General features: G+C 40.1%; 1 protein-coding gene across 3 annotated transcripts in view; it reads right to left on the minus strand.

The window, feature by feature from the left end:
- The window catches only part of Chd7 (chromodomain helicase DNA binding protein 7), a 182,449-nt gene that overhangs the window by 101,490 nt on the left and 57,941 nt on the right, over positions 1 to 23,018 (minus strand). For all 3 annotated transcript variants that reach the window (XM_063258454.1, XM_063258452.1, XM_063258453.1), the window contains exon 2: positions 20,448 to 22,287. In XM_063258454.1, coding sequence (XP_063114524.1) covers positions 20,448 to 22,112 — 1,665 coding nt within the window. In that variant the 5' untranslated portion in view covers positions 22,113 to 22,287. The remainder of the gene's footprint in view (positions 1 to 20,447; positions 22,288 to 23,018) is intronic.

Here is a 23,018-nt window from a genome sequence, read left to right on the forward strand (position 1 = left end):
GTTGAAATAGTATTTAGATACTGTATGTTTAAACTGTAATTTGGATATGTTGTACATTAAGTGAAATACATTATAGTGAACTTTGCCTGTTTCTCTTTACTTTTAACATGATGACTAGATAAGTCTGCATGGCCAATGTGGCTCACATTCTGTTGCCAGTGGACAATGATGCCCCAACAACTCCCAGCTTCTCAGCAGGTCTTGCCTTTGCAGTCCTGTGCTCTCCAGCCACTCTCCCCAGAGTACTCCATGCTGCCGCCAAGTGCTCCCTGACCCTGACTCACTTCCAGTCATCATATAGCCCAGACTAGGAGACGTCTCCAGCAAGACATCCTCCATCCACTGTCTCCTCCCAATTACTCAAGATATCGGTTCACACCCACACCTCTGAATGAGCACACTGCACATTTAGTGACTGCCTGCTGAATGTCATGCACTCAGGAGAAGACGATGATGGTGATGACGATGACAAAGATGATGATGATGGCAGAGGTGATGGGCAGAGATCCTGAGCTCTCTCTACTTAGAACACAGCAACAGAGAATACTGGCAAAAATAGTTCCAGGAGTAGAAACAACAGCAATAACGTAGCTTCAATAGCAGCAAGAAATTACCAAATAACTGTCTCATCTACCACGCATTTTACATAAATGATTTTACTTACTAATCTTCCTACCAACACTATGAGATAGGCAAGAACAAGTGTACCTGTCAGAAGAGAGAAAACAGGCCCAGGGAAGCAGTGTAATTCACCCTGGGTAACACAGCTTGTTAGTGAGAGTAAGGATTCCAAGGACATGCCCTTCAAAAGCCTGTGCTGTGCCACAGTACAAGCAGAGCAGCGGAGTGAGGATCACTGTACAGAGAACCTGGACCAGTGCAGGGAACCAGCCTAGGCCTTACACTTGGCAGGCGCTTGGTAGGCAAGGCTTTTCAGAGAAAGGATTTCTAACTAGGAGTGCCTTAGTTACTTTTTTGTTACTGGGCCAAAATACTTGACACTCGTAAGTTAAAAGAGGAAAGATTTACTTTAGCTCACAGTCTGTAGAGATTTCAGTCCAGAGTTAGCTGGCTCTGGGCAGGGTGGTGTGGCAAAGGAGCATCACAGAAGTGAAACAGCCCAGGGCAGGCAGCAGCAGCAGCAGAATCAGCCTCACTTCCCTTTTTACTCCAGTCAGGGCGTAAACCTACTGTGATCCTGCCCCATGCCCAGAGTGGGCCTTCCCATCATCGACATCCAAAACTGTGGTGACCCGGTCAGTAGGCTCATTTAGTTACCATCCACCTCAAATCATATTCACTCTCCCTAGATACAGTCACCTCTCAAAAGCCCTACCTGGGAGCACGTGAGGCTTTGGGGGGACATCTAGATATAACCCGAAACAAGGAGAAAGCTTCTCAGTCAAATGTTCTGGGCAAAAACATTTGAGAGAACTAAAATCAGTTCACTGTGCCTAGGGAAGAAAAGGGCGAATAAGCAGAGCAAGACACAGCTGGCTTCGCGTGGCTTAACACACTCACAACAGTGTCACAATTCTCATCTCTTGCTGCCCAGCGGTTTGAGCCACCAATGATATGTGCGTATCTGTCCCATTGAGTGGCTTTTTATAAATATTCTTAGTATAAAGACCTAAAGGTGATTAGCTCTATTTGCCCTACCATTGGCACAAGCCTTTAAATTACGTTCTACGTAAACATGACATATTCCCACGGACTGCAAAAACCATTTATTATAAAGGTGACATGTAAGATTTAAACAAATGTTCATCCTGCCATTCAAGCAACACTGCAGACCCTGTCCTCCCTGCCCTCACAAACATCCTGGTTTGATCTTTACTTTTACTGGAAAGTGGGATGAGCAATGCACAAGCAGTGCTATAATCTCCTAATGATGACTCCCCCCCACCCCGTGGAAATCGGACTTTTATCCCCATTCAATGATTTTTCCTGCAGTACCTTCTAAGTACAGCAATTTTTCTTTACAAATGAACATCTTCTCAGATAGTCCCATTATTTGGCTATTTTTCTCTAACATATAGACAGAGTCACTGGAATAGGGGGAATGGAGACAGGAAGTCATTTGTTCTTGTTCTAACACAGTATCAGTCCTGCCAGTAACTAACTGGTACTGTTTTATCATCACATTCTATATGTAATTAATCACACCCAGCACTGCACCACAAACTGCACAGGTGCTCTGCACGATCACAAGCAGCCTGGCCAGTTTATCTTGGGGACCAATATAGCCAGGGACATGGCAGATGCCAAGTGCTGTTTTAAGTATCTTTTGGTGAACAACTAACTCAGATTCAGAACTCTATTAAACTTCAACATCACCAAAAAATGCATTGAGAGCTGAGTACTGGGATGTATGTCTATAATCCAAGGACCTGGAAGGCTGGAGTAGAAGGATCTTGAGTTTGAGAACAACCCAGAATATAGAACAAGACCTTGACTTATTTTAAAAATGAAACAATCTGCTATGTTGTAGGGAAAAATATAAGAATATAGAAAAGATTGACCTTTTAAGACTGAAAGTTAATATTTGATTCTCATCCTATTCTACCAATAACATTTGACACAATTACTCCAACTTGAAAACCCTTTCTGTATATGCAATCCAGAGTATTCACCTGTTTTTTTCTCCCTCGCCTATGACAGTATTTCTTGGGTCTTCTAATTCAGAGCAATAAACCGGAGTCCTAGATAAGTACGGCATCCTCACACTTTTCATTTACCAAAATGACATCCATGTAGTCTACCACAGAAAACACAGTACCACCTACACAACAATAAGTTGGGAACTCCTTCTTCTTCTAGTTCAGTAGTAGCAAACCTATGGCCTGTGTGACTCGGTGGGCTGTTTGTGACACTGAAAGCTATAAAATGTTTACCATCACTGCTCTAGGACAAGCTTGTCTCCTAAATCCTGAATTCCTATATCCAACTTCCCATGTAAAATCTCTGATTCAGTCTAGTATCTCCAAATTAAGAAGTATAAACCGAACTAAGATTTTTCTGTCTTAATCTGTTTCACCACAGCATTCCCAATCTGACTACTCAAGTCAAAAATCTTGGTGTCTACCGTTCTCCCAAATCCTGTTTCTAATCTGTCCGTAAATCCTGTCAGTACTACTTTGAAACATCTGACCACTATCCTTGTGTAAACCACCACTGTATTTTGTCTGATCAAGTGGAATAGCCTTTAATTTGATCCCCTGTGCAACTACATTTGCCCTCCTCTCTATGCCTCACAGAAAACAGTGCAATCCTGGTGAAATATACAACAGGTGACACCCTTCTCATGCTCAAAATTCTTCAGTACCTTTCCATCTCACAGCAAAATTCAAACTCTGTTTTAGCTCACAGTACCTATTTCTGAGCCCGAATGACCCCTATAATCAAAGTTCCAAGCACTCTTCTTCTTCGCTGCACTCCAAACATACTGCTTTCCAGATACTTTTCAACACATTAAGCACACTCTAGCCTCGGGGCTTTTGCAAAGCATACTCCTCCCCCAGGTGTTTGTAAGACTGCCCCCTCCAATTGCAAGTCATTGTCTTCATCTGAGGAAGCATTATTAAACCAACTTTCCTACATCATCACTTCCCAAACTTCTCTATACCCTTATTCAGCTTTGTCTTCACAATTTATATCATTACTTGGTACACAGATATAGATATACTCTTTATTTGTTGACTGCTCACTTCAATAAAATGTGAGCTCCATGATCACTGCTATACCTCAAACAATTCACAGAATGGGTAGTTAACAAATACTTTTAAATGCTGAATTAATAAAAATAATGTACGAGGAAAACATCAAAGAAATCTATTTCTAAAGCATGTTTTAAAAAAGAAAGAATCAAATAAGTTCTGGAAACATCACTTAGCCAGCTTCACTCAAAAATCCAACAGAAAGTGGTATGTGATCACTTTTGTCCAACCTGGTAAGAAAATATTAACAGAGACTAAAGCCTGCTAGAAGTCCAAAACACATTAATTTAGCTGTTTGCCCAACAAGGCCTAAGGGATACATGAATTAAAGAGAAACTCTACTGAAAAAAACCTCTGCTCTGTGGCACAATAAGGAAGCCACGGTGGATATTCTTGTTAAATAAACCTCTGGAACACACGGTCCTTTGTTACTACTACATTCTCAACAATCAAGGTTTAATTATGGATTTGGGTTTCTATGAACCTTAAAAGCAGAAGGAAATAGGAGGAATCATATACTGTTAAGTAAAATGAAAAGCACTAATTTTCCTCCACTCTCCAGGAAGCAGCTCCCACCACCATCTTTAAGAGTCAACCCCAAGGAACCTAATCAGTTCAAGATTTCTGAAGCTGAACACCTCTGGGAAGCCTTGCCTAATCCAAAATTGAATGGTCTCCCTTTGCGCTGTAACTCAACTCCCCGCACACGCTTTACCAACATCCACCACCTGACAATTCCAACATGTGCTTACTGCCTGATGGTAGCTACAGATGAGGTCTTTGGAGGCAAGAAAAAGGCATCCGTTAGTGCTGCATTACACTTAGCACATGTGAGGCACTCATTCAACATGGGATGAATGAATAACTGAACTGATCAATGATCCCATCAAACCATCTTCAGAAGCCCAACTGGTCAGTCACCTTCGTTTCCCAATAACCCCATTTTTCAGAACCTAGACAAGTTATTTTAACACATGATTTTCACGAAGAGAATCTTTAAGGACAAGAGACAGAAGTAAGAAAAGAGGTGTGCAATGTGTTTTCTACCCCTGTGAGCAGCAAGGTGTGGTCCTGATGACTGAGAGCAGTTCACCTCTGTACAGCAACAAAAGTGCTTCCAGGGCTCCAGGATGAAGTAAGCTGTTTACTGTAAATGCTCTCGCAACAAAAGGTTGTAAAAAGGAGAAGCATAAGAACCCACAAGTTGCTCAATAGCAAAAACTAGTCTGGCTGCTTGCTTCTCTCACAGGTACTAGATTCACTCCAACTCAAGACGGGGTCAGGGAGCGACAGCTGGCAGCCCCATCCCACTTTACTTAACCACTTACAGGTACCAGCTAGACCTTTCATAGATAAATATGCATTATTCAGTTTGTAAAGAAAAATTGTCACTTTGAATTGTCCTTTAACCTGGCCCTCAAAGTGAGTTTGATGGATCCCGGGGAGGTCCCCAAGACACTCAGGATGTCCAAAGCAAACAGAAATGGTTTATAATACTAAGACATCATCTGGCTTTTTCACTGTGTTGACATTTACACTGACGGTGCAAATGCAATCTGGGCAGTGAAGCAAACTGCAATAGTAACCATTATTCTCCTTGTGGCCACAAACTCACAGTAAGGGAGGGAAAAAACCAGCTCACTTAAGAGTGTCCTTGATAAAAGAGTAAAAATTGATTTTTATTATTCCTAATCCTTTTCGGTCTTCTATGTGAGGAAAAGTGAAATACACAGGAAGTGTCTCTGCTGCATACTGCAGGATCAAGTCTATAACTACAAAAAAGCACTTGTGCAACTGTCTGGAGTTGTAAGTTTAACTGGCCACCTTTTTGCACAGAACACTACTTTTATTTGAAAGAAAAACTCAACTATGAACCAAAGTTATTCAGGCTTAGTTATCTGGCAGGACTTTTTTTGAAGGTAACAAAATGAGGCATTCACTTCAGGGAAAAGTGTGTGGCTGTTTCTAATACTGACATACGAGCTTTTGAACAAAAATCAGAATACTGAAAATAAATACAAGCTTGACAACTTCCCAATCTTTACAGAATTTTCCAATAAACTAGTGGTAATATAAACAAAGGTGATTTTCAAAACATTGTACACAGAATTGGGAAGATTGACAAAATTCAATGAACAAATACTTTCAAAACAATGGATGATGTTTTGAAATCGTATATTGTTAAAACAATTATTCAAAGGGCAAGCTAAAGAGCAACAGATTCTAATGTAATTGTATAAAAATGCAGTAGATACTGCTTCAGCTCCCACACAGTTTCGGTACAACAGCAAAGGGTATCTGTAATTACCTGGAAAGACATCAGAATATTCCTCCTTTTATAGCTATACACCTACGTGAGGGCTGATCATTTTCACATCTGTCAACTAAAACAAAATATTGCAACACACTGAAGCAGTATGTACAGATCTGGCTGTCTTCCTGTAAGCCAGCCATTAAAATTAATGCTAAGTGTAAACACACACACACACACACACACACACACACACGGTTAAAATACCACATGGTTTTTCTTATAAGCAAAAGCCAAAATATAAACAATGTAAAGAGTAAAATAAAAGATGAAAGGAAACAAGGAGACAGACTTTGAGGACACAGGAAGGGATCTCAGAACGGAGTTAGAAGCAAAGAAGGGAAAGTAAAAAATGGTCAAAATGCAGGATGCATATGTACCAGTTCCCTGTGGTGAATGTATTTATTATGAACTGCATACATGACTAATAACAGGGTGGGGAGGAGCAGATGATAATGATGATGACCAAGAAACAAAACGAAAGTCCTCGCTGGCTGCTCCCTTTGATTTTCGAACCAGGCTACGTGGAACCTTGTAGAACCTTCAGGATTTTCCAAAGAACAAGGATACTGAAGGGGGACCGTTTCCAGTTTCCGAACAACCACATGAACTCTCTACTACAATTCATCCGATTTCTGCTGTTTTTCCTCTTCCATCTTCCTTTCCACTAAAATGCTTTTTATTCATCCCAAATCTTGTTATAGTGCATTATCCTAGAGTATATAAACCTCTGATTTCATCAACCTCTTATAGAAGAATCCCTTAGCAGCAAAGCAGAGAACTACAGTAAGAAATATCCACTGAGAAGGCTTCAGTTCATCTAGGAAACAAATACCTCTTTAATGAGATGACTATCATTCAGACAAATACATTTTAACTTATAAATCTATTCTTTTAGGAGACAAAAAAGTTTGAAGATTACTATTCTACCAGCTATGGTCCAGAATGATGGAAATAGAGTAGCCCAATATTGTAGTACCTAGCCAAATGAGAATATTTACATTTACATTTATGAAAATTCAGTATAACTTAAAGTTCAGTTTCTTAGTCTCACCATTCCCATTTCAAGTTTTCCTAACCGCAGACAGTTATAGGGTATCATACTGGAGAACAATTCCATTATTCCAAAAGATTAACTGGACAGAGTCCTGACATTTTGATTTAATAAAGAGCTAAATTCTTTTCAAAGGAAATTCTAGGTTTACCTATAATAATTTTTATAGCCAAAGGCCAACATAAAGTAGGACATTTCTATACAGGCAAGAACAAATGTTAGGAAAACTAACTTTTCATAACAGAATTATTATTTCTAGTTTGTAAAGAACAAGGCTCTTCTCCCCAGCAATAATATACAAAATTGGTATTTTAGATTTTTTAAAATTACAGATTCATGTGACATAAAGTTAAGCTACACTAATGCTCAACAATCAGCTTGAACATTTTGGTGATAAATAACCCATTCACAGTAAGTCAAACTCTTCAAAACCCATGAAATATGTAAAACAACTTTCTATTGATTGAGAGCATATGACCTAATTAACTGACCAAAAAAACCTAGATAATATTATTTAATACACAATGTGCCTATCTTACACATTTTAAATGTTTTATTTAAGAAAAATGACTGGAACTTCTTTGAAATTTGTAAATTTTTAAAAGTATCATTTATAATTTAACATAAGACACTCTATTCATGTTCCCTAAACTACCGTGCTGTGTTTAACAACTGGTTAAACACAACGAACACTTATTCCAAAAATAATAACATGAGCTGCATCAACTTTACCACGCATGGACCACCACACACTGCCATTATGCGGCAAGAAGCCATGAGGCACCTGTGGTGCGGGCCACTCGACAAAACGTGGAACAATAAACCTGGAGACACAAAGCTGTACGAGCTCTTTACACCTCCTACAAAAGCCCTTTTCTAATTTTAGTTGTGCTCTGCATTTCACTTTCTAGTAACCTTTTTAAAAACTGTCCTGTTTAGTAATACCTTGACTGTTGCTACGTGAAGTTACTAACCACGCTAAATTAAAATCAATAAAAATAAAAATTTCAACTCCTCAGCCTCATACTCATCTCAAATGCAAAATGGTCGTGGCCATGGCTAGTGGTTACCACACTGAACAACACACACAGAACATTGTCACCGTGACAAAAACTTCATCGCGTTAAGCTATCTACACATTTTCCACAAACATTCACAACTGGCATGATATCAAAGTACAAGGCAAACTCTTGACAAATAACGTGGGGAACACCAGAGATATTCTGAGAAATTTCAGTACACAGTATATTTAAAATATTTTCCTTTCTCTAAATTTTGAATTCAATGAAATTATACACCTGAATCGAAATTATTCTATTATTATGATACAAAGGAAGAGTTTCATTTTATAGTCTTTATATAGATTATAGGTCAATAAGGTAATACAAACATTATATAAAATACCTGATAAACATATCTGATGGGCTTTAGATAATTTAATAGGTTTTCCAATCTCATTTTTCTTTATCAATATTTATTTTAAAACTCTAAATCATAAAGAAACATACAAGCTCTATAGTAATATTTAAAATACTTAGAAACTACAGTGTATTAAGTCTGAGACAAAAAAGCCTTTTTCTTTTACATTCAAATTAGAGCAAAGATGTAACTGCACTCTTTTCTAAAGAACAAAACCATGAATACCAGGCTCAAATCAAAGGACAGTCTCTTTTAGCTATTAAATTATGTAACTCTAGTAAACTTTGAGAAAGGCAATGGTGCTATGAGAAAAAAATGGGTAAAAATTATCTCAAAAGTGTTAACTTCACCTGTTTGGAAAATGAGAAACAGCCTGTTGACATTTTTTAATTCCCTAATAAACTACAATCCTCTTGTCCTTGTCTCACTTTGAAGCATATCAAATAACTTTTTAAGAAAAATAAATCAGGATAAAGAAGCATTAAAAAGATCAGAAGTGTTACAGCCTTCACCACAGCCTTCACACATCAACTCAGCTCACAACTGCTTCAGTGTCCCTGGACAGAAACCTATGCCTTAAACAAAGTAAAATGTCGTATCCGGTGCTACAAATTCTATTAGTTCTTGGAACAAAATAGTTAACATTCATAGGATCGGATCAATTTTGCATGTTTGTGTCTGGTGATCTGAGGAACTCTTGAAGATCACTATATAAAATACCAACCTTAGCTACGCTCCTCCCACCTTGTTTTGAAGGCCTATATCGTCATTGCTTTGGGCTTCTTGCTATTGTTATTTATTTGTCTTTTTTCTTTCGTATTTTTCTAGTAATTTGTTTTGTTTTGTTTTTTCCTCTAATGCAGAAAGGATAGGTGTACATGTGGAGTGAACTTCTAAACAGTTTACAAGAATTATATTATACATGATGATATGAACAGCTACTTTGAAGAAAAAGAGATATTATTATGGTATCGATGCTGATTTCCTATCATCATGCTGTGAAATCCAGTGATGATTTTATTCTTTGTTTAGAGTGGTTTTAGTCTGTTTTGTACTATTTAATTTCAACATATATGAAGGTATGAACAGGTTTTTTGAAGAGAACAAGAGACATGATAGCCATTGTTGATTTTCCTATTGTCTGATTTTGAAACACCTTCATTATTCTGTTTTGATCAGTTTTATACTATTTATTTTGTATGAATTGTGTGTAAAGATATAGACAACTATTTAGAAGAAAACAAGAGATACAATGGTAGCCAATGCTGATCTCCGTTGTCTTGCTTTGAAATCTGTGTCACTTACATTGTTTTCTTCTTCTTTGTTCTGTTTTGTTATGGTTTGTTTCACTCTTTAAAAAAAAAAATCATAGTACCGATAAAAAAAAAAAATCATATCCGGGTTTTAGAAAGTACACAGGAAGGTGTTAATAACAACAAAAGGTACAGTAGACCACTGGACTTAAGGACAGACCTGTAAGCATAAATTTATATATAACATAGTAGCCTTAAATACTGTACCACTATATATACACTTTTATATTGACTTATATATAGTCCAATAGATTAACCTTGAGTGGTAGAATACCAGCAAATTTCCCTAGCAGTCCAAAACAAGATGTCATTTTAATCTGTCACTTGTACTTTCTAAAAACTAAGTGATGCTTTCATCTTAACGGAAATTAGAAATCAAACATCAAGAAAGCAACTGGCATTTTACAGACAGCACCAAATTTTTTGAAGATTCAATGGAAAAGAAATCTAACAACATGATGGTAATTTTTACTTCATACCTTCCCCATAAAAACATCAAGAACTGGATTTGCTTCTGAGGACTGTGACAAATTAATTTCTAAAGCACTGACAGATAATATAATGTTTTACACATTAAGGGAGTTTTTCGCTTGAAGGTGAAAGTATAGAAAGTGAACAGAAAGCATAGCAAGTGCTCATTCAACAACCACAGCAGCCGCAGTTATAGTAAAAGTATTTAACTTTATTGGGCAATTATCACTCGCCACATGGTGCACTACAAACTTTACAGTCATTATCTCATTTAATTCTCATAATAATCCTGTGCAACTGATACAATTATTATCCTCAGGAAACTAAGGTTCAGGACATTAAATAAGTGTTCAAAATGACTTAGCCAAAAATTGAGAGTTACAAGCAAATGGAGCGTGCAGTGCACACAAAACCCACTGTCTTCACAGCTCTGTACTCCTGCCTCCCAATAACCTGTGCCAAGGGCGAGGGGCAGAGGGCTGGCAGCACCGCACTGGGTCAGAGACTAACACAAAGCGAAAAGGGTAAATAACACTGCTTCTCACTTATTCTTGGAATTAAATTTACATTTAACATAAAACATCACTCTGCAGACTAATACGGCTCTAGACATCAATGCAGGAAACTTATAGTGGGTCTCATGACTGTACGAAAGGCCATTTTGTACAGACTGTTTTGCATTTTTCTTTACCAATGGTACCCTAGCTTACGGGTCTTATTTATACATAAATGTTGTCTTTTTACTTTTGTACCAAAATGTAAGCTTTTCCCTTCCTTTGGTGGTAATGTGGACTGAACTAGGGACTTCAAACCAGGTTAAATTCTGTCCTTTTTTTAAGACAAGGTATTGCCAAGTTGCTAAGCTGCCCAAGCCTCCTGTGTCAGCCTTGAACAGTGCTAAGATTAGAGGGTGCACCACCGTGCCCAGCCTAAAACTGTTAAGAACAGAGACACATCAAAATTGAAGTCTGAAACATTTCTTTCCTCCAAGTAAGTATTCTAGTAACTTTTCTAAGTAAGAAGGACACCTTGTTTGATCCGAGATCAAATTAGATAAGATAGAGGAGCTGCAATAGCATCTTATTTGGAGACAAAGATGACAGAACTCTTTTAACATGTTCCGTTGTCTGGATGAATATATTTAAAGTGAAAAGGGAAAATCTAGAGGACTAGCTTATGGAAATGAAACTCTACCTGGAACCTTACTAACTCATCATACATTTTCCCAAAGAACTCTGACTTATCTCCTTTAATCAAGGTACGCCTCCATGCACTCCAAAAGCTTTCATAGAAATGTGCTTGCAGTATGAGAGCAATCAAAAATGGAGTGAGCTTAGTAATGGAGCAATTTAAAGCAAAGTCAGCAAACCCTACTTATTTACTGGCCCAGCTCCATTTCTCCCTGTGGTCACCTATGGATTATATACAGATTTACAGCTGGAACTATAGAGGACGGACAGTAGCGGTGAGATGTCAAGACTATGGCACCGGCTCCAGCTTAGTTTCCCACTGTTCCACCTGGCAGCTTGCAAAGCGGTATTAAAGTTTAGTACCTACCTCTTTATGTTGACTGATGTTTAGTAGCGTTTAATGGTGAAATCAAACACGTTGTAACTCTGAATAACTCCACAATTTTATGTTTGTTTTTTAGTTAAAACAGAAGGTCATAAGAGATCACAAAGTAACAGGATCTAAAAATTGAACCTTAAATTCAAATACTTCTATTCAACAAAAATTTCAAGTCTCTGTACTCCCCCTTCAATGAAGAACACATTCTGAGATGATTTTTTAATTAATTTCATTGGTACACTTTTTTTTTTTTTTTTGTCTTTTTCATTTTTATCAGTACCAGGGATCGAACTCATGACTGCCTGCTTGCAAGGCAGGCGCTTATGCCACTGAGCTAAATCCCATTGGTACACTTTTGATATACATAATAATCATTCATTAGATTTTATACATGTACTTAATACAATTTTGATTCTCCCTCCATCCCTCAACTGTTCTTTTCCTACTTATTTACAAAAGCTGTGTTTCCACTTTTTTTCTTTTCTTTCCTTCTTTTCCCCCAGTCCCCTTCCTCGTTCCCTGTTGTTTATATAGTCAAAAAAGAAGAAGAAAAACAAGTTCCCTGCCTATTCACTAATAAGGGAATACATGCTGCAACCTCCTAGCCACCTTTACTAAGCAGCTGCAGGCAGGAGAGCAGGACACTTCAGAGCCTACCAAACGAATGAGTGTGGGATTTCTATGCCACCCTACAGCGAAACAGGCAAGACGCGTGTTCATTCAAAACACCTGCCTTCGCGAACCCTCAACAAGGTTTCCCAAAGTTCGCCTGCACCTCCTTGTATTCAACTCTTCATGCCCTTGGCCAAAACAGCAAAGTTCTTGGGATTAGTAATTCTCACTTATACCTTCAAACAATTGATTTTATGTTCACATAGTCAAGGTTAAAGTCTTGGGAGTTTCCAGAAACCTATGATACAAAATGACTTAAAATTAAGCACATAGGTGGAGAAGAATAGATCAAATACACTTTCGAGCAAATCAGAAACATAATCTTCATTAAAAACATCAGAAAGGAATGTTCCTTCGAATAACTGCCTGGGTGATGACTTTACTTCAAATTTTAAAACAAGAGGTAAGAAAAGGCCTTGCAGCCTTACCTAGGCTTCACTCTCACTGTCCTGGAAATTGCAAAAAAGGGGCGCGGGGAGGCAGAGAGGATCAACTCCTGCATCTATGCTGACTTCTTAAAATGGTTGCAATTTCTTAACATTTTACCAATTTCCTTTAAATTCTCCACCATCACCACCCATAGTACTATGTCTTAGAAGGTTCTGTTGTTTTTTTTTTTTTAAATCAGTACCGGGGATCGAACTCATGACCTTGCAAGGCAGGTGCTTATGCTGCTGAGCTAAATCCCCAGCCCCTCTTTGTATTTTTTACACTAAGTGAAGAAACAACAAAACAAAACCTCACTCCAGTTAAGGTGCCATCACCTACTGAAGTCTTACAAGGAACAAGCACAAATTTGCTGCTGACTTCTTTGATTAATAAAAGCGTTCATTCCGCAACACGGGAAAAATAAGGGCCACATTTCTTTTTACCTAGAGTTTGTTTATAGATTTATAGCTGTAGCTACCGAGAATGTAGAGTAACATTAGGATCAAGCCTAAGGTAAATTTCCCAGGTTAGTTCTAGCAATGTTTTCCCCCTAATTGTCCCTCAATTGTTTTCAGCTTAAGTACTATTCTACTGTGCTTGAGGCTGCCTTTCCCAGTGACTGATAAAATGAAGAAGAAAAAATAAAAGGAGGATGCATATAACAGTAAAACTGAAGCTTTCTCCCTTGCCCTTGGAGAACCAATTTCATAAAGAAACAAGCAAGACCAAGAAGCAAAAAGACATTACAAATGAGGGGTGGGGATGCTAACTACTAAAAGTTAACCACACAGCTTCTGAAACTAAAATCTCCAAAATCTATCTTTTCATGAACTGATAGTGATCTCTCCCTCTCACACTGCAAAACTGCAATATTTAATCAATGTTACTATTACTATTTCTCCAAACTTACTAAGAGCAGGTATACCAGTCTGAACTGCTAAAATGACACTAAACAATTTAAAAATTTATTTGTGCATAAATTTATCTTCTTAAAAATGTACGTGAAACAAGTGATATGGAAAAATTATAGCAATGTGCTGTTCAACACGGCAGCCACCTGTGGCCACTGAGCACCTTAAACACAGCTCCCACCAATACGTAAAACACACATCTGGTTGCAAATACTTATCTCACAAAATTTTATACTGATTACATGTTGAGTTAATTAAATATATTACTAAAATTGGATTTATCACATTCTCATATGGCTACTCAAAAATTTAAAATATTTACTTGTTTTGCATTTACAGCTCCCAATATATTTAAAACGGACAGTGCTGATCTAAAACATTAAATGCTCAAAGAAATGATGGACAGAATCTTATACTTAAATAACAAAATCTCTTATCTACCCTCAGGAAAGGTCTTTGTCACCCCTCCACCTTTTATCCCAAGAGGCCTAATATGCAGCTTCAAAAGAAAACTAAAGAACTTACACCTTTTTACAAGCTTTACAGAAGTTAAAAAAGTACCCTTTTACATAATAAAAGCCACCAAAAGGACAAGGCTACCATGGAGTCTAGTGGTATTTTCAGTCTGTGAGCCAAAAAAAGGATAGAGTAGAATTTCTCCTCTGCTTTAGTCTACACTTGGCACTGTTTTAACACTGCAATTCTGACCTCTGTGACAAACCAACTATGTTAAGAAGCAGTGACGGGAAATTACTCATTAAGCCACAGTATATACAAACTGAGGTACTCAGAAGAAAGCAGCACTTATGAAGAACAGTGGGTTGCTACTCGTTTCTGTTAGATCAGGCATATAGAGCAGGAAAGGCTAGAAAGGCTGACGGCTTGCTCCACCAGAGCAAAGGTCTTGAAAAGATAACCACTGCGACCAGTATGTGGCAAAAATCACAGCCTCCCAACACCTCTCTCCTAGGAGCATGTAGGGGAGGGCAGCAGCTCCAACGAGGTCAGAGTGAGGGGACTGTTTCCTGAAAGTGATTGCTGCTCACTTGGGAAAGCCCAGAACATCACTTACCCAAAAAACAAAGCCTTCTAGTTTTAGGTGTTTTTTTTTTCTTAAGAGAGCGTCTACCTTCCCACATTCCTCAGATCTTTTTAAGGGTATAAAAGGTAGTACTCAAAGATACATTTATTCTGTTAAAGTTGCTTTTCCTCCCTGTTCTGGCCACAATTTGCACACTAGATACTTAAGATGCTACTTTTTCCTATAGATTTTCTTTTTAGTTGCCAATTATTCTGCCCATGTCTGAAATTTTGTATTTACTGGGTAAACAGAGAGTTTCAGTAGAAGACTGACTGGAGATTTACCAGGAAAGCGTTTTCCCAGAAAGGCTTCAAAAAAATGTCCGTTAAGACGTCACAGGAAGATAGAAAATTGAAAATTGAACCACTGGGTCTTTTAGTTCTTCTCTCTTTTGTTTTTTAAACTCCGAGGGAAGAATTACAAGGGGAAATTATTACCCATTGGCTCAGTTCTACTGGACCTTTAAATAATTTTGTACTTCTATTCTCTTTTATGATGACTATATTTCAGGGCCAAAATAAGGAAAGAGGTACCAATATATCCAAAACATACTTATTGCAAGGTTCCACCAGAACTTACATCTGAGGGAGCACCTGTGTGCACAGCAGGGAACAGGTTAACCAGAAGCTCAGGGACCTGCCCACAACCTGAAGGACAGTCTGCTTAATCTTTCTTGCATAAATTCTTCATATGAACAAAATGTCATTCTTGTTCCCCTCTAGGTTGTTTTCATCTTTGGTTACAGTGCTCTACTTCTGGCCCCAGCGCTCTCTGCTCTCTCTACTCTTCTGCGTGTAGCAGTGCCGCACAGGGGCAGCCAGGAAAGGAGTCCATGACTGTGAAGCTTTCTCTCTCCCATGCTCCAGCCAGCCCTACAGTCCAGTGTTTGAGGAACAACCAAGACCACGGAGCTCTCTCATCCCTGCACTTACTGCTTCCTGAGTTTGAAATTCCTTTCCTCCTCTGACCAATTCTTCTGTCAACTTGGACTGATCCTCCAAAAGTCAGCAAGCAAATCATTTTTCCCCAGAAAGCCCTTCTAGAGCACAGTCTTCACAAAACCCATTATTGGTCTCTACAATGTACTTTTAAAGGCATATTTTCTCTTGAACCCCTTTTCTCCACAAAATCCTTCTCTCTCTGCTAACACGGGACATTTAGAATATCTCCATATTTGACAGATGTTCCCTGAAACCAAAAAAGTAAAATCAAACAATTATGACAATGTTTGACAATGAACTATATGAGATTATTTTTTAAACTCTTCAACAGGCAATTCCAAATACTTACTAGCCCTAGACAATAATGTTTAATGTAACAATTTTGGGCCCCCACCTGCTCTAAAAGATATTACTGCTAATCTCACTATTCTCTAATCAAGAAGGCATATGAACCCAAATTTAAGAGATATGGGAATGGAAGCCCTAAGGCTAAGGAATATGCATAAGGCCAGGATGTTAGGAATCAGCTAATGGTACTTATCTCAAGAGCTCCAAAACATTTACTCTTTTCTTCATAACAACTCAGAAAGCATGGGTTAGGGACCCTGGAAGGTCTGTATCCTTTGAACTGCTAAAACATGATAATGAGAAGTCATTTACCTCTTCACACTCAGTCTCTCCAAACAATCAGTGAATCTTCCCAGAGGTTCCTGACTTTCATGCAGACAACAGGTTTTTGGTTTTTTTTTTTTTGGTTTTTTTTTTTTTTGGGTAGTGCTGGGGAACCAACCCAGGGTCTTCCACGTTAAGCACACCCTGTATCACTGAGCTACTGATCTATTATTTTTAAATGATTAACAAACAAATATTTTGAATTTACCTCAGTTTAAATATCTCAGACAGCAGACATCAATACACATACCCCACATACACACATTTTTGGACGCCACAATAATTGTTAAGAATGCAGGGATCTGAGATTAAAAAATTAGACAACCACTGTTATAACCAGCAAAAAGAAATATGCTACAGTTTTCTCTTTACCTATAAATCTTACCAAATGGCAAAACTCCTAGGATTTCCATTAAGGACTGTCCATATACAAATAGTACAATTTTGTACGCTTTGCTCTAATATTTTCCACTGTTCACTCTTCAGTATAAACTTATCTCTCAAGATAGTTAAGTATTATAAAATTTAGATAATATTTACTCAGAATACTTAAAGATCATAGATTCTGTTTTAGAAAGTAAAAAACTCAAGCTGGAGATGATGATGCGTGCCTGTAATCCCAGCACTCAAAGAGGCTGAAGCAGGAGGACTATCATGACTTTGAGGTGAGTCTAAGCTACCCAGTTGAATTCAAGGTCGGCCTGAACTGCATAATGTGAACCTGTCTCAAAACAAAAAAAAAGTAAAAAATTTGCACAGGTGGGTGGTATAGACCTATAACCCCAGCACGCAGAAGGCTAAAGCAGGAAGATCTTAAATTTGAGGTGTCAGCCCATGCAACATAGCAAGATCCTTCCTTGAGAAATGAAAACAAAAAAAAAGATAAAAATTTTAAAATGAGGGCTGGGGATTTGGCTCAGCGGCGTAAGTGCCTGCCTGGCAAGCACGAGGTCGTGAGTTTGACCCCCAGTACCAAAAAACAAAAAAACAAAAAAACCTTAAAAAATTTAAAAATGAAAAACTCAAGAAAAATCAACAAGACTATCTGAAGGTGATAATTCAGTTAGCGAACTAACTGGAATAACATGGTTATTCCAACCTGATCCACCAGCTTCTGTTACCCAACATTATTCTGAACCACCACTCTATAATTTATACCTGCAAAATAAATTAAGTACTTTTAAAGCAAAGTATTGCTGGACAGGTTTGCTAGGGTAACAGAGTGAGCCACTCAGGAGAAAGAATTTTAGGGTTATGTGACAGGACTCTGAGTTAACCATATTATTACTCTTCCTCACACCTGGCAACAGTGGCTGAAGAGGGTTTAAAAATGCACAGACCAAATTGAGTATTTACAATTAAGGCAGTATTCCATGGTATTTAACATGTATCTTGAAAGTAAAATTAGGGGCTGGGGATTTAGCTCAGCGGCATAAGTGCCTGTCTTGCAAGCAGGCAGTCGTGAGTTCGATCCCCGGTACCGATAAAAACGAAAAAGACAAAAAAAAAAAAGAAAGTAAAATTAATCCTACAAACTACATACATGTACAATGACAATTATAAAACAAGGTCTGTTCAACAGGTACACCATGGACACTATTAGACACTTGGCAATTAGCTTCATCTATCTGGCTGGGGTTCTAGTTTTGCTTTACTGATGACGAAGCTGAGGTCCGAGGGGTCAATCACTTGCCCAAGGTCACCACGTTATAAAGCGGTACAACAGGGACATTGACTATTGACTTTAAAGTCTACGCTCATTGAAAACTTCACGTCTCACTATTATTCTCAAAAAGGGGCTTCAAAATCTGAAGATGACACCAAGTTTATCAGAAAACCAAAAGCAAACACCATGAACCAAATGGAAACCCTAGCAGTACTTGTAAGGCCTGGACCTTGCTCCGCTCCCGCGTCTGGCCTGTCAGTCCAGGTCTGCGGGCTCCAGGACTGCAGGCTGGGGCTCTCTGGGCCTCCAGCTCAGGGTTCAAATGACAGAGCCACCAGTCTCCTCTTGCTTGCACATGGAGGCTGGGGATGCTGGAGGCCAGCAACCACTCCCATCCAGGGATCCTGCTATCCTTGGTCATTGGGCCTCGCCGGCAAACTGAACTCTTCCTCCAGGGCAGAGTGAGGCTCTGGAATGAGAGGGGGTCTGAGGAGCCACCGCTCTAAAAGGGTCCCTTCCTCAGGAAGACACTTTCCAGAGAACAAGAAAAGAAAAGACTTTCTGTCCTCTGCCCCACAGAGGCGACACGCTGGGGGATTCCGAGGAGGGACATCTGGCCCTGAGTGGCCACAACGGAGAAGGGGAAAGGCAGGCTGACACCGTCTGGCCCCACCGCCCTCTCGGCGGGCTCCCAGCTCATCTGGCATCTGCGTAGTCCATTGCCTCCTAGCCTCCCTGCCATCCTCTGTGGCCCCAGAATTCCTTTCCCAGGTGGAAGGAGGCCTGTGTTCCCTGCTGCACAACTAGGACCTGAAACCCCTCAGCAGGGGACCCCAGCAGGCTTTCCTGACCCCCACTCCCACAGCCTGGCCCACACTGAAGCAGCCAAGCCCCTGCACCGAATGTAAGTACTCAGCTCCACTGAGACGCCTGCCTGACTCTGCTTGCTGATCAAGCCCTTTGTACTTCCCCATTGCTTCAATGTCTTCTACTACTACCTGATCCCAAACCCAAACTTTCCTTAACAGCCTGAACAACTGGGTCACACTTCATCTGCTGCTCCCCAGTATGTCCCGTGTACTATTGCTGACTCTGTTAAGTGTAGATTCCTTAAAACAGTACAGACTGCACTGCCGACCTATGCACACTTTCCAACTTGAGGCCCTGTTTTCCTGCAGCAAGCTGGCTTCCAAGTGGCCTTGTTTATGAAACCACATAAACCACATGAAAGGTCTTCTCAGTCACTTTCCCGGAGTAAGTCCTAGTCAAATTCCAAGCACTGGCATCAACTGGTATCTCCTCTCTTCTGGACAATTCTCATATAACGATGCACAGTTAGGCATGGTCTTTTACTGTTTTGTATTTTCATACAGATTATGTGTCCCCAAGTTTGTTTATCAAGAATAAGTATTATGCTTTACAGCTCTAAAATCACCTACTGTATCCCCCAAAACCAAGTTGGAATGCTAGTGGCAGACATACAGTACATAGATATATCTGTATACATTAATGTTTTCACAGATGAATGGTATAAACATCAAATTTTGTAACAGAAAGATGTCTATGAATAGTAAATCTTTCTCCTATATTCTGAAGCATAAGAAAAATTCTAGCTTACAGAAAAAGGAAGACCTCAACTTTGGTGCTGGGTATCCAAATCTCTTGAAGACCAAATTCAGTGAATTATTGTTTACTATGGTTTCCTACAGTTTGTAATTAAATCCCCAACACTTGATAGTTGATAAAAGTATATATATTGTGACTTCTCAAGAAAAAATAATAGTATAAAGAAAAAATGCAAACTACCACAAATATGCAAAACCTTGCTGGAAATTGAGCTTCAGTACACTTTTAAAACTGGGAAAGAAGAAATAATAGAGAAAGAAGAAAAAAAAAAAAAAAAAAACCAGTCTAACGCTGGCAGGGACTCAGGTCCGCACAGGGAGACAGTCTCAGTTACTTATGCATCTGCATCCCTAGCACTCAACACAAATCCTGTAACAGGAGGATCCAAGAACTCTTGAGTGGCTCAGTAAATGAGTAAAGCCAACAAGTAAGTAAAGGGAGTGACAGGAAAAAAATAAAATGATCAGGCAACCAACAAAATAAAAATTAAGGTGCTCATGATGAAAACTCTCATGAACTTTAATGGAAAGTTCTACTAGACAGATTAACCGTGTTGACTTTCACACTGCAACGCGTGCAGGCTCTGCATCGCTTACCTGATGGACAGGCACTTTCTGCGGGGTGTTCTGGGGTGATGGGTGGAGCTGTGCCCAAGGCTGGTGATGAGGGTGTGGGGGTGAAGACTGGTGGTGCAAGCCCGGGTGGGGCTGCAGCGGAGGGCAGGTTGGCAACTGCTGAAAAGATGGCTGCTGCCCAGGATGCTGCTGGCCGGGCATCAGTCGTTCCTGGATTGCCTGTGGGTCTCCAAGGCCAACGCCAGGACAACCGTTTGGTCTCATGTGCCCGGTCAGCTCCCTCGGGGCCGAGGACATGCCCAAGAATGGACGAGACTGCGGCATGTTTCTGGGGCCCATATTCCTCTGTCCGATTCCCATGGCACCAGGGGGCTGGTGAGATGGCTGAGGGTGGGGTATATTTGGATAACTGCCAACTTCCATTGGTATCCCAGCACTTCCAGGCCTGACTTGTGGAGGAGGCGTGCCTGCTGGATTACTCATTGCTTTCATGGGCGACATGGGAGGTGGAGAGGCGTAAGTTCCCTGAGGCTGTGAAGGATGCATAGTTTGTGTGTTCATTTGGTTAAGTGAGCCACTGGCGTGGATGGGCTGCTGGTGCATTAGTCCTTGACCACTGTTTGATGGGAACCCTACAGCATTGGGGTATCTTGGTACAGACTGATTCATTGGAGTATTATTTGTAAGGCCTAAATTTTGATTCATCCCTGTATTGTTAACTAATCCCTGATTTAGGTTACTGTAAGGATATCGAGAATACTGCCCTGAGTTGTTTATAGTAGGAGAGGGGACTGTCTGGCTCCGAGAACTAAAGTTAAGGGTTTGTGGCCTCACAGCCCCTTGTTGAGGAGGATTTGGAGAGAATCTGGGATTGTGGGCAACAGATTCTCCATGGAGAGCAGTAGGGGGGTGGTGGTGGAACTGCTGCACCGAGTGACGCAAGGAAGGCGCCATACTGGGGCTCTGCTGGGGCACGTGGGACAGGTGGCCAGGTCCTGAGGTGGCAATGAAAGGGTTTCCCTGATTGAGGCCCTCTTGACCTTGGGGAAACTGGCTCATCCTCTGTTGTGGCTGACCATGCTGCTGCATGGAAAAATCCCCACGTGCCATGTAGCTGCCCATCTGCTGCATGTGCTGAGGGTGACCCTGTGCTGGTGGCCCCGAAGGAGCTGGCTGCGGAGGCTGTGGCTGTGGCTGTTGTTGCTGGTAGGGGGCTCGTATCTGGTCTGGTACCTGAACAGCCCGAGGACCCCACATGGAGCCACTGTCCACGAAAGATTGCCCGTGCCTTTCATTCTGCATGCCAGGGTAGACCCCCATCTGAGCACCACCACTGCCACCGTGGGGCACCTGGGGGACAGGAGGGGTGTGATACTGTGAGTGCGGAGACGCTAGTCCATTCCCTGGGGCACTGCCCATCATTCTGCTAGGCTGATCCATCAGATGCATCTTCTGTTGCTCATACTGATTATAGTGATCAAAATGGGTCAACTTGGTTTGATTCTGATTAGTGGAGGGATGATGAAGGGGTGGCTGTAAAGAAGCAAAGCCTTGGTCCATCGGCATTTGCTGACCCATAGGATTTACTGGAGTTTCAGGGTAACCACATTCTCCGAGGTCTTCAAGGCCTTCACTGAAGATGTTCCCATCCTCGCCAAAAAGACTCATCATTCCTGGATCCGCCATCTTCTTACACAACGCGGCTCCTCCCAACTGCAGACTGGGAGCTTGTCTGTGCTTCGCTTCACTGAGGTGTTTGTCCTCAAAGCCTATAATCCTTAACTAATCTTCTTCATGTCATTCCATATTTCTTCAATTCTCTTGGACCCTGCAGTTGTCAGGCAAAGTCTGGATATAGGTCCTAGAAGGGAGTGGGAGGTGGGGAGGAAGAAGAAAGAAAACAAAGAATTAGGAATGAATAATAAAAACTGCCAATATTTTACACATTTGAATTTGGTTTCCACCAACAATACTAATCTAGCCCCCTCACTGAGTTGTATTTTATAAATCTAGTTCACTTTAAGAGAAACTCATTAGCTTCTACCGGAAGCATTATTATGATCAGTTACTTAGAAAGCAAGCAAAACACTAACCTTAACCTTAAATTAATCCATTCACTACACTTCCTAGTGTTCCATTCTTGGATGGAACAGAACAAAAGAACACAACACGAAGCAGCAGCAGCTGCCACAGCAGGCAAGCAGATGTATGAATATAGCCAAGCAGCCCATCTGCTAACCCAAAGCCTTGGAAATGCTCTGGTTACCAACAGCCCGCCCTTAACCTTATTCCCCTGAGCGGTGTAATCAGATCAGCAGCAGCAGTACCGAGGGCTGTGAAAAGCCCAACTTAGTTAAACCTACTACAGGATTATACAAATACCAAAATCAGCCCTTCGTACAAATTAGATATTTACAACGAACATACAACTATGTAACAACAGAAACAGTTAACGAGAAATTGCCCATCATGATGTTGAAAAGCAAGCTTCAGAGCAGTATAACAAATTCATAATTCCATTACAGTTAATGACAGGAATATAAAAGATTCAGAAAGAAACTACAAGAAAAACTTTCATTCTTCAAGAGCACC

The sequence above is a fragment of the Cavia porcellus genome, unplaced genomic scaffold, assembly GCF_034190915.1.
Source record: "Cavia porcellus strain 051 isolate PalLab524CR breed Dunkin Hartley unplaced genomic scaffold, mCavPor4.1 scaffold_11, whole genome shotgun sequence".
NCBI classification, from domain to species: domain Eukaryota; kingdom Metazoa; phylum Chordata; class Mammalia; order Rodentia; family Caviidae; genus Cavia; species Cavia porcellus.